The sequence below is a fragment of the Pleurodeles waltl genome, chromosome 3_1, assembly GCF_031143425.1.
Source record: "Pleurodeles waltl isolate 20211129_DDA chromosome 3_1, aPleWal1.hap1.20221129, whole genome shotgun sequence".
NCBI lineage: Eukaryota > Metazoa > Chordata > Amphibia > Caudata > Salamandridae > Pleurodeles > Pleurodeles waltl.
The window spans coordinates 283180076-283193177 of NC_090440.1; the positions used below are offsets into that span (position 1 = coordinate 283180076).

Below are 13102 nucleotides of genomic sequence, written 5' to 3' on the forward strand. Positions count from 1 at the left end.
CAAATTTCGTTTCAGACCTGTGATTCTTGCATTTGTGCCCTTGTCTGTGCCCTGCTTCGTTTTCTGTGCCGTTCTTGCTGCCTTGCTTCTCCTCCGGTTCTTGCCGGTTCCCCGGCCCTGCCGCTGCGTCCCCGCCCCCCTCGTGCTCCCATTGGTCCACCCCCTCCCTCCTCCCCGCTGCTCCTTCCTCCCACCTCCCCTTCTTAATGGCGGCCGCTGTGCGCTGGTGCGCCAGAGGCAAGCCCCTCCGCGCCTGGACTGTGCCCAGCACCAGGATCCCTGGTCCCCAAGACCTCAACGGCCAGCAATGCCATTACACCGCCAGCACCCTCCACACACTCAACACCGGAAGTGCACACGCATGCTTCCTGGCCTCCTCTGAGCACACCCAGGGACCCTTCACCTGCCGGAACTGAGGCCTCACCAGCCTCGAAATCGCCAAACCTCCAGCTGAACCTGACCACAACTACCTCCGATGCATCCTACTAAACACCCGCTCCGCACGCAAATGCACCATCGAACTCTGGGACTTGATCGACACCTTCCTGACGGAGACCTGGCTGAACGCCTCTTTGGCCCCAGACATCGCCATAGCCATTCCGGATGGCTACAAGATCACCAGCAGGGATCGCACCAATGGAGTCAGAGGCGGAATCGCCATCATCCACAAGAACACCATCAGGGTCACGACCTGTACCGACGACACCCTCAGCACCACCGAACACCTGCACTTCCAGATCCATACCACCACCACCCTCAGAGGAACCCTCATCTACAGACGCCCCGGACCATGGCCTCAGTTCTGCAACTCCATCACGACCTCGTTAGCAGGCACACCCTACCCTCCGCCGACAATGTCGACCTGAACTTTCACCTAGAGAATAACAGCGACCCCAACTCCACCACCCTAATTGACAACCTCGCCACCCTCGGACTCAGACAACTCGTCACTATCCAACACACTCCGATGGCCACACGCTGGACCCCGTCTTCTCCGCCAGCCCCACGTCACCTTCAGCCACACCACCGAACTCCCATGGACCGACCACCGCTGCAACCACCGCACCCAACAGATCCCCCACCGCAACTGGAGCAAAATCAGCCAAGACCAGCTGAACACCAGCCTCGCCCGAAAACCACCCACCGAACCCACCAATCCCGACCTCGCTGCTTGCAACCTCTGGCGCTGGATCGAGGACCCACCCCGCTCAATAAACCTTCCAACAGAAGCACCAACAAGAGAACCAGCTGGTTCACCTCAGACCTTCGAGCCCCCTGCCGGAAACTGGAGAGAAAGTGGCTCCTCGAACAGACACCAGACAACCATGCCGCATTCAAGAACGCCATCCGCAATCACCATCACCTCATCAGATCTGCCAAAAAAGCCTCCTTCAAAGACCGCCTGGACAACAACGCACACAACAGCAAGGAGCTCTTCAACATCGTGAATGAACTCTCCAACCCCAGCTCCCGCGCAAACGACAACCCACCTTCACAAGACCTGTGCAACTCCCTCGCCGCCTTCTTCCACCACAAAATCACAGACATCCACGACAGCTTCAACAGCCAGACCACCCTGCCAATCACTGACTCTTCAGACTCTCCACCCATCTTCAACTACGACCCCCAGCTCGTCTGGGCCAACGTGAACGAAGACGACACAATCAAACCCATGAGCACGATCCACTCTGGATCTCCGTCAGACCCATGCCCACACCACATCTTTAACAAAGCAAGCGACACCATCGCACCCCATCTCTGAAAAGTCATCAACATCTCCTTCGAGACCGCGACCTACCCCGAGAGCTGGAAGCATGCTGAGATCACACCCATACTCAAGAAACCCATGGCGGACCCGAGAGACCTCAAGAACTTCCGTCCCATCTCCCAGCTCCCATTCCTGGCCATGGTCATTGAGAAGATCGTCAACAGACAACTGACCCACTACCTCGAAGAAAACAACATTCTGGAGCCATCCCAGTCAGGGTTCCGCAGCAACCACAGTACCGAAACCGCCCTCATCGCCGCCACTGACGACATCAGGGCCCTGCTTGACAACAGCAAAACTGCAGCCCTCATCCTCCTGGACCTCTCGGCCGCCTTCGACACCGTCTGCCACCGCATCCTACGCACACGCCTCCACAACGCAGGGGTCCGGGACCAAGCTCTGAGTGGACCACCTCCTTCCTCTCTGGCAGAACCCAGAGTGTCCGCCTCCCCCCTTTCCGCTCTGAAGCCTCCAAGATCATCTGCGGCGTTCCCCAAGGATCGTCGCTCAGCCCTACACTATTCAACGTCTACATGGCCCCGCTCGCCCATGTCACCCGGCTACACAACTTCAGCATCATCTCCCTCACCAATGAGCCCCTCACCGCCAAATCCAATCTCCACGAAGGAATGAAGGCTGTCGCCGAATGGATAAGGAACAGCAAACTGAAGTTGAACTCAGATAAGACAGAGGTCCTCATCCTCAGCACCAATCCTTCAGCCTGGGACGACTCCTGGTGGCCGACCGCTCTGGGATCAGCCCCAACACACCCACCACCAACCAAGCACGCAACCTGGACGTCATCCTCGACTCAACACTCTCCATGATCAAGCAAGTCAGCACCGTCTCCTCATCCTGCTTCAACACCCTCTGCATGCTCCGCAAGATCTACAGATGGATCCCCAGAGATACATTAAGAACAGTCACCCAAGCCCTCGTCAGCAGCAAACTTGACTATGGAAATGCCCTCTACGGAGGAGCCCGAGCCAAACTCCTCAAACGACTGCAACACATACAAAAAGCCTCCGCATGCCTGATCCTCAATGCCCACCGCCACAGCCACATCACTCCCCTTCTAAGAGACCTACACTGGCTCCCCGTCAACAAAAGGATAACCTTCAAGCTCCTCACCCACGCACACAAGGCGCTCCACAACACCGGTCCAGTCTACCTCAGACGACTCACCATCCCGCCAACTCCGCTCAGCCGACCTCGCCCTCACAACTGTCCCCCGCATCCAAAGAACGACTACCGGAGGCAGATCCTTCTCCCACCTCGCCGCCAAGACCTGGAACACCCTTCCCTAGCCCCTACGACAGACCGAAGACATGCTGACTTTCAGGAAGCGACTTAAGACCTGGCTGTTCGAGCAGTAGCAGCACTTCTCCCCCCCCTCAGCGCCTTGAGACCCTCGCGGGTGGTAGTGCGCTCTACAAATACACTGATTGATTGATTGATTGATGATATGGAGGCTGAAATGAGTTTCCTGCAGAATCGGTTTTTTTCACGGTGAATAGTCTCACAATGTTAAATACCCCACAACTCCACCCTGTACACTGCAATAGATATGCACTGTGACTTATATAGCTGTAATAAGGGTGGCAGGGGAGAACCTGCCCCTATTGGTTGTGGGAGAGCACATAGGGTGCCAGTTGTCCTAGACTGCTTTAACCTGCACTCATCAATGTTAGGAGTCCAAGACCCTAAGTTAGAGAAAATTAGCACCAAGTAAGATAAAGTGCTAGTACTACTTAGAATTAGCATCAACAGATAAAGTTGAAAGCTGTTGTATTGTGGACCACAGGTCATGATGTGTGATTTGGCAAAATGTGTAAATCCAAAGCAGCCACGAAATCCACAAAGGCAAGCACCAGCCAACACACGGCCCTTGGTGTGCGTGCCTTAAGCACTGCGTCATCTGCATATAAAAGTGTCTACAAAAGCATGCCTTAAAGTTTTGGTACATCAAGGGTAAATTTAGTTAAAAATGGGTTAAGCGCATTAATATATAAAATGAATATAAGTGGGGCCAGCACACACACCTGCCTCAAGCCACAACAGATGTCTATATCTCCAGATATCTCTCTCTGTGTGCTAACTGTAACCCTGGCTACTCTGATTACGTCAGAGTATGTAAGGGTGGCGAAGGGTGGGGCCAGCAGTGCTAAATCCCAAATGTACTTACAGCACATACTCCTGGGTGGCCTTACATAATCTGCAGTAATCACTAGAGGGAATGTGAGGGCACCGAGGGGTATGCACTGTAAGTGTATTTGCTATTAGGCAGCGCTATTTCTCAGTGCAAAATGCATCCCTAAATCCATTTTTAGATGTGAGGATTCATTTTGCACTAAGAAAATAGCACCAAATGTCCTCCCCGCCCTACAGCGGAATTAATTAGAGTCTAGCGGACATTTAGTGTAATTCCATGGAATTCCGCTGAATCAAATTCCATCAATTACTCCCACCCGTAATAAATATATGTCATCAGTACATGTTAGCCACAGTTGGGTTCTAACAATGGAAATCACAACTATAAGGTCTGCTAGTATGTTAGCAAAGAATGGAGCCACTGAATGCTGAAAAGTGTCTTTTGAATGGAGTGTTTATCAATAAATGTAAAGCTGCTGGGTTTAAAGACATATTGGTAGGCACTTTGATGGCTTTTTATTGCTCTTTTATAATGTATTCACATTATGCAAAACCCACTCAGGTGGAAAATTGATAAATGTAAAATTAACAGGAGAGGGGAGGAGCCAAGTAAGACGGCTGACTAGACGTTCCTTGCGAGCTCCAGCACAAACTGTTATTATCCTGCCTTAATCCTGCACACAATCCGGCCGTCTACACTCGTTTCTGCCCCCTGGCTTCAGAGTACTCCCTTACGACTCCGAGTGTATTTACTCGGTTCACCTGTACTCTGGTAGGAACAACCCAGAGCTCGAGTGGCCACGCAGGGAGCAAGATACGGTCCGGCTGCTCTGGAGTGAAGTGATTGAGAGGGATGGTCTGGCCTGCGGCGATCCCCGCTGATAATGTGTGCCTTGGGCAGGACCGTGGAGAGACCACACTGGCGGCAGGTGGCCAGACGGCTGATCGGATGAGTGCCCGGCTCTGCCCCGCATCCAGCCGCCATCTTGAATTCCTGGACTCGGTGCACTTGTTTGCTGCCTCTGTCCTGGGTCAGTGAGCTGTGGTCAGAGTGTTTCCAGAGCCCCTTTCCTCCTTCTCCGCCCCGGACAGCCCAGCAGGGTGGAGTGGGTGGCCTTGAGGAGACGGAGCGTGCCGAGAGGGAGGACATTGGTGCCGAGCGTGTCGGAGGTCTGGTCGGGCCCTGGGGTGAGAAGAGCCTGGCCCCAACCTCCTCCGCAGCTGCTCCTTTGAGTGACGCTGGTTCGCCAGCCATTCTTTTGAAATGTGTGCACGTGCCCTGGGGCTTGGACAGCAGTGGAGGGGAGCTGTGTTGGGAGCCGGACCCTGTGACCACGGTGCGGGGGGCAGGAGGCCAAGAGCATTGCAGTGCACTTAGATACTACACATGGGGGTGATATCTTTCAATCCCTTTTACCCCCCATGCCTCCTGCACAGGAAACGCACCTGGGAATAACAGGAGTACTGGACCTGACTTGAGGATCTCTTGTGGGATTCGCGCCTGGGTGCCTTCTCCTTTCTTCTCTATCTTGCGTTCATCCTTCCTGGGACCAGGGTGTCAGCCCCCCCATTGGGCCCTACCTTGCAGTGATCACTCAATAGAATCTTCTCAAGACCGCTGATGTGACATTCCACATTGTCTACTCAAAGGGTCAGTTTGCTTCCTCCAGGGGAGTCCTTCCTTGGACATTGCTCAGCTTTGGCAGAGGATATCCTGAAACACATAATACTTGTCATGAAAAAGGATAAGCACTCAAAAGCTGCCTATGCAAATAAAATAAGTAACTTCACCCAATCGCTCCCATCTTCAGATCATATGGAGGACGGGGGGTCCCGAAAGGCTGACACACCCTCCACAGACCTGGTGAATCTGGGCCCCTCACTGCTGGATTTAATGAGGGCGATCCGGCACTCTAAGACCGTAGTGGTCAACAAGATTGCTGAGTCACCCTTTTATGAAGAGATCTCTGGAAAAATTTAGACAGAATGTCACAGACTGAACGCAATGTGGAGGAGCTGCACCAAGAAGTTTGTGATTTACGCACTACTGTCATATCGCTCCAAAAACGTACGACCAGCATTGATGAATGTGCGGAAGACGCCGAGGGCAGATCCAGGTGGAACAATCTCTGATTTGTTGGGTTCCCCGAGAAGGCAGAAGTGCCTTCCGTGGAGTTGCTCCTATATGACTGGATCACAACGACTCTTAAACCCAAACGTCTTTCTAAATCCTTTACCAATGAATGTGCCCATAGAGCGTTAGTCCCGCCCCCAAGACCCGGGGCTCCTCCGAGGGCCATAATAGCTCATCTTTTCAACTTTCGAGATCTGGACACTATACTGCAGAGTACACGGGCCTCCAAATTGTATCAGGGTGTTCCCATCGCCATCTTCCCTGATTTCATGCAACGTGTGCAGGAGCAGCAAAAGACCTTTATGTCAGTCAAAAAATAGCTCCTTGGCATGAAATACAGCCTCCTCTTCCTGACGAATCTCCAGATTCAATATAAAGGCACAGTTAAGTTTTTCTTTCATCCTTCGGAGGCAAGTGACTGGCTGGACACGCTTCCTCAGTCCTTGGATGGGTCTCAATGCCTTATTTCCCTGTGTCGGCTCACCCCAATTGCTCTGACCAAAGGCTGAAAAAGAAGATTTCCAACCCCTCTCAGACTGGAAAAATTATTGTATGCCCAGAAGGCATGCTTCAGCCGCAGGAAGTAATCACAGGCTCTGGGGACTCCTACCGGGAAACCCAGGTTCTCATAGCGGGGGGTCCGAGGTGGAATGATCCTCTGAGCTTAGTGGCTGTACTGAGAAATTCTGTTTCATAAGACAGTGTCTGCTCCCCCTGCTCTGAAAGCCCTTACTGCTGAAAGTTGGGGCTTAGCCCGGTTTCCATTAGGTCCATGGGGTTTCAGAATACATGTGAATGTCTTATTTGCTTGTATATATGGATCAATTGTGATATTGAAATATTAGTGAACTGTATATCCTGTTTTTCAGACTCCTCTGTTGGGAAGCTCTAGCAGAGAGCTGTGTGGGAGGGAAGAGGGTACTTGAGGTCTTTATACTTTGTTTCCCTGTCTCCTTCCCACAATTCTAGAAAAGCAACTTTGTGTTTCCATTATAGATTGTGTTATATGTTTTGATCAGTAATAGATCACCTTTTTAGGATTTGAGAAATGGGGCAGCAGTTCTCATCCCCCAACCAGGACCACAGTGGGTGTAACACTACTGCCCAGGGAGGAGGGGGGTTGTTTTTCCTGCAATTAAATTGAGTTTTCAGGTTCAATGGGTTGTACTCTGCTCTGGTGTATTGTTGTGACATTCAGCAACACCGACAGTCCTACCCTGTAAATAGGAAATGAGAAAAGTCCTCATTTACATGTCATGGGTGGGTGGAACCTATGATAGACATAGCTCATTACATATATGGCAGTACAGCGGACTAAACTGATGTCCTGGAATGGCTGCAGTATAGCCCAACTTGAAAAAAGGTGGTGGGTGTATCATACTTGAATCAGATATAAAGTCTCTTTTGCCTTCCTGCGGGAGACCCACATATGAGGCACTTGTATACCATCTTTTCGTAAACGATGGAGGGGGCAGCTTTATGCCATGTTCTTTTCCAGTTATGCCCAAGGGGTTCTGATCGGGGTGGCCCCAGGGGTCCCAGTTGTACACTGCCACCATGTCTGGGACCCAGATGGACACTACATCATCCGACAAGGGGCTCTGGCTTATTAACATTTATGCCCCTACACTGATCCTCCGGAATTTTACAGTACGGTAGTCCAAGCCGCTGGCCCATATTTAGGCTTTGACAATGATCAGTCTTACGAGGGCTCACTCACAGATGAAGATTGTATGGAATTGACCAGTGACCCGGTATATGGTGAGAAATTGTAATTTAGAATCAGATTTAATCTTGTGTGAAGTAGACAAGTAGAAAAGTGACGGAGTCAGAGGATACATTAAGGCACTCCCATCAGTTAGTCCTGAAGAAGACCCATTGTGGAGCTGTGATTTGGCCCAAGATATTGAGGGGTCGAAACGTCGAAGTATATGTCATAGTTTGGATTGGTTTATGCATAGGATTCTTGGAGGAATGCAGGAAGTGATTTAGACTCTTTGAGGATTTGGAATGGAGTCAATGCAGCAAAGAAGAACCAACTGACTGTTTTTAATGTTTTTTTGTATATGTTTTGGATCTATTTGAATATTTATTATTCTTTTTTTCTGTCATTTATCACGAGCACTTTTTCTTACACTGCCTGCCCTTCGGTGTGTTGTTTATTAGATGGGATGTCCGTTTAGGATGAATACATTAAGACGATTTTTAGACGCATATGTAGATGAATGAACATATATTTATATGAATAAATAGTTTTTCTATCTTTTTCTATCTTCGCCTATGTTGTTCTATGATGTATAAATAATTTGTTGATTTAAAAAAATCCCCAGGCACTTCTTCCGCCAAATAGATGGTATGCTGAATGACTTATTGTGGGTGGACAGGCGTAGACATGTCAGCCTCTCCACCCTTAAAAAGGCCCTGGGCTCGGGGTGGGATTGAAGTCCTGCAGTTGGAACTGTACTATATGGCTGCACATCTGCAACACTCCATTTACTCGCTAAATGAGGAAGACTCGTGGGAGTCATGACTCCTGGTGGATAATTACAGAGACATCCCACTTGCCAACCTGTTCATGGTCGGCTCAAGACTTCCCCAGGGTACACCCTACGTAATCCATCTAGTGGCCAAGATATTGGAAGATGTAGTTAAGAGGGTGATTCAAAAAGCATCCTATGCTCCAGAACTCCCTTTATGGATATTACAACCTTTTACGAAAATAGAGGATTCCATGTTGGTGCAACGCTTGGAAGTGGGGGGACGTTTGTCACTGGGTGATCTGTATCCTTGGGGTCATTTAGTCTCCTATGCAGAGGCGATACACACCTTTACCCTAGAGCCGGGACAACTTCTACACTATCAAAAGATTTCAGCCACGGCCTACAAAATATGGCCCACATTCCCTGATGCCCCATCTATTACACACACACTCACTACGATGCTTCATATGGTGGGTGGAAGATGTCTGATTGCACACTTATACCGAGCACTGCATGTTGATCTCCCCCTCTGCCCACTTCGAATTCAAGCTAGATGGGAGGAATCACTACCTGAGGACTTGACAGACAGGAAATGGGAATGTATACATGAGGGTGCTTGCACAGCAAGCTCGATCGCTTTAAACTCACGCAATATAACTTTGTCCACCAACCCTATCTCTCCCCCAACATGTTACCCCATATGCGCAGACAGGTGCCCCTGTTGCCAGACTCTGAAGGTGGATTTATGCATATGGCCTGGGAATGTAACGCCCTTTCCCTTTACTGGACCAAAATATTAAACAGCCTTCATAAGGCTACGGGCTGGACTATACCACCTGACGTGAAGCACATACTTCTAGGCCTCCTCCCTTCCCCGTCAAATAAGAAACTCAGTAGGAAGTTCCTTCTGTTGGGTTTGACATTGGTCAAACGTTACATAGCAATTAAATGGCTGAGCCCTACTCCCCCCTGTATCAGCCTGGCTCAGGGATACTTTAGAGTTCGGCTACAGCAGAAGAGACTAGAATGAAGCATGTACGCACAGACAATAAACTTGCGGATAACCTCATAACATGGGAAACCATGTTTGCGGACCTTAAAGACTGTAATGCTGAGGAAGACTCTGGACATTCTGATAACCAGACTCACACCAATACTGTTTCGTGAAGTTCCACGGTACCAATTGATGTGTTTTATGACACTTTGTATGTTTCAAGATACTTTCTCAGAGCAGAGGGGGGTGTTCTTCTAGTTGTTAAGATCTTACTGATGAATCGCATTCCATGCTCCTACTGTATTGCTGATGTCACAATCCTGTTGCTAATAATTTTGAAGCCTCAATTAACGTTATTTGAAAAACAATTACTAGGATAACGTCATCACAAATGTGCAGGTTTGGTTTAATTGAAACTTCTTGGCAAAACATACCTCACACACCAAATGCAGTGCTCATGGATTCATCCATAAAATACCGGATGACATGCCATATAACCTTACTATTAAAATAAATAACCATATGCCAATGGATATAGTATTATTTATTTCTCTGGGTAGTGTTATTTAATGGCATTGAGCTGCTATGAACACTTATTATTATAAATATTTAGAGATCATAAGCATTGCATTTGGTGAGTGAGTTATGGTTTGCCTGCCATATGAGTGAATTATGAGAACCATGAGGACCTAACCATAACCAGAGAATTTTCAAGGATTTTTATGTTTTAGTTTGTAATGAACTATATTTGAACAATGTTTTTTTTCTTACTGAATATATATCTAACTTAATGATCGCTAATAAGTTGAATGATCCACCCTTACCTGCTACCAGTGAAAATGAAAAAACTCTGTCCCTGCTTATTGAATCCGGACTTGAAAAGACCCTATCATTTGAAGATCTGAGCTCTGTACTATGGCAGCATCTCTTAATCAAGACTTAAAAAGTTTACGTTTGTGGTTGCTGATAATAGGTGTGAATTGTTTGCCAGTTTATAATATACAGTGCTCAAGCAAGGGCCTAGGGAGAATACGTCAATTTGGTATGTTAGCCAACCAGTCCACTTATAATGCCTTATGCCATCACTACTCTTTTATACAGCATTTTTGTACCAAATATTATGGAACAATTACATTCAAATTAATAATACTCACCACAAAAGCAGGTACAATTAGACAATTTTTACACATTAATTAACATATATAAAAACATGTTTGTGGGCTACATAACAGTGGGAGTAATAGGACACACAAGGGTATATAAAAGAATGGAAGGGAAATCATTCTACTGCAAGAAGGAAATTTCCTGATATCAAAAGATTCCTGACAAACAGACTCCTGATGGGCCTGGGAGGCCCATCAAAAGCAAAATAAAAGCGGTTTGATGCCACATCCTTGCACTCTCAAAATCAGTATTGTCTAGTGTCAATAGATGATAATATTCAACTAATATTCAAAATTGTAGTTGGGAAATTACATGTTTTAAGGGCTAATAAACCCAGAACTGTCCATATGGCCCAGAGAGAAATAAAAAACTGTTACAGTGTATTCAGGGGCCAATTATTTCTGGGTGCTATGCAGGCCTATATGGAACATTAATAGCATCCCTCTCCCAATAACACAATATACAAAACAGCCCTTCCAATAAGGAGGGGTTATTGAAAACACCTTTTTTTCCAAAATAGCTGCAACAGTATTTTTTAAACCAGTTTCAACATTATTATTATGGTACCTCCTCTAGATGACTCAGCTTGCTCGCGAAAGATGGTTCAAAGGTGATACTTCAGAGCTTTTCTGACACCTAAACTTTTATCCAGTCCCTGACTTTAAGTTCAAGACATTTCTTTATGCACTTACTGTGGAGCACATCTTACCGGTCATCACTCTCCAGGCGTTCCTCAAGCTCTGCTATCCTGGATTCCATTTGCGCGACAAGGCCTTCTTTATTTGATCTATATGAGTTTTCAAGATGAGAAATTCTACTTTTCAAATCTTTGTTCTAGAAATAGATAAAAACTCACACTGTTACATTTGAAGCATTAACAGCACAACTTTAGAATGAATAATTGCATAGTGTGTTTAAGTAGCTTTTTCCCTTGCATCCTAACTCATTCAATGCAGATATATTTAAGAATCTGGATAATGTAGTCACAATTCAATAACGTGGCAAAGTTCACACAGTCATATAAAGAGAGTTTCATGAAAATACAAAACTCTTGTTGGCTAGACATAAGATAAATTGTTTAAAATGGAGAACATAAATATTAAACAATTCATACAAGAATGACATATTATAATATGAATTCTTTTTAATAGGATACATTTATTCATTGTAATAGTCTTGAGGGCTGCTGAGCACAGCTGTGTTTCCTGTGTGCTCTATAGCTTCATTTGGGAGGTGTTCTCTCATCGTGGTGGGAGATAAGGTTTGGGGTGGGCCATTCGAGAATGGTCCAAGCAGCTTACAGGTTGCAGCTTCCACTGTCAGCTTCTGTCACCTGCTAAGGAAGCCTCAACCAACTCCCGGCCCAGGGTCCCCACACAGAGAGTTATGCAGGGCCAAGGTTTACTTTTGGAGGTTTAGACTAAAAGAATAAAGGTGTCCTAGAACAAACCTATCCAAAAGGGCTGACTTTGATTTCCTGTTTTTAATCTACCCACATCTAGGTCAAGAACTACTCAGCCCTACAAAAAGAGGCTGGTCAGTCCGTTTGGTGTGCCTATGTTTTCACTGCTTAGTTGCCTTTTCTCATGCATGCTTGCTTCTTTAGAGGGATTTTTGTGAAATCTATTATTTCTCATTTACAGAAAATTGTGTTTTCTCCAGTCTGCTTCCTTGTCCACTCCACACCTAGCTATCATTCTGGAGAGCGGAGGGAAAGAACAAGCCCTTCCCACACACCGAACGTGCAGATTGTGTCTCTTTGAAGAAAAATAATAAGCTTTGCATTATATGTGACAATAATGTCTGTTTTCTATCAGGACATAGGAAGCCAGTGGGGCACATTCCACCAAGTAGGACTACTTTCCAGGATGCACAAAAGCTAAACGTTCCATTACTATGTGGTCTGTTTCTGGAAAAGAAAAAACAGGGCCAAACAACTCCTTTCCCATTGACATTAGCTGCATTTAGCAAGCACTGGACTAGTACAACTGCGGGTGCTACCCTATAAATTTACTATGCACTTTAACCAACACCACACGCCATCCTATGCATTAAGAGCAGTAGTGCTGCTTCCAGGGCATATGGCCCACCAATGACTGAAGAAATATCTGCAATGTGCTCTCCTGGCCACTTACGCAGGACACGCTACACAAATGTAAATCATCTAGAATCAAGCAACCATCAGAAAATCAATTTCTGGTACACGTACTGTATAGATGTAATGTACGTCAGAGCACGACAGTCCAGTGAACGTTATTGCTCTGACGTACTCTAGAGGCAACATTAAATCAGTCTTAGTTAAGAACGAAAAAGGAACAGTTCTGAAATCCTTCTTCTGAGGGACAGATGTCTAGTCCAGGCAGTGCTTAATTTATGCTTGTTGTTCCCGGTGCTGAGCACCGGCACTTATT

The 13102-nt window shown here is 47.1% G+C and overlaps 1 protein-coding gene across 1 annotated transcript in view; it reads right to left on the reverse strand.

Moving 5' to 3' along the window:
- Positions 1-13102, reverse strand: part of CGNL1 (cingulin like 1) — a 485508-nt gene that overhangs the window by 28753 nt on the left and 443653 nt on the right. The window contains exon 16 of the mRNA XM_069222401.1: positions 11401-11525. Coding sequence (XP_069078502.1) covers positions 11401-11525 — 125 coding nt within the window. The remainder of the gene's footprint in view (positions 1-11400; positions 11526-13102) is intronic.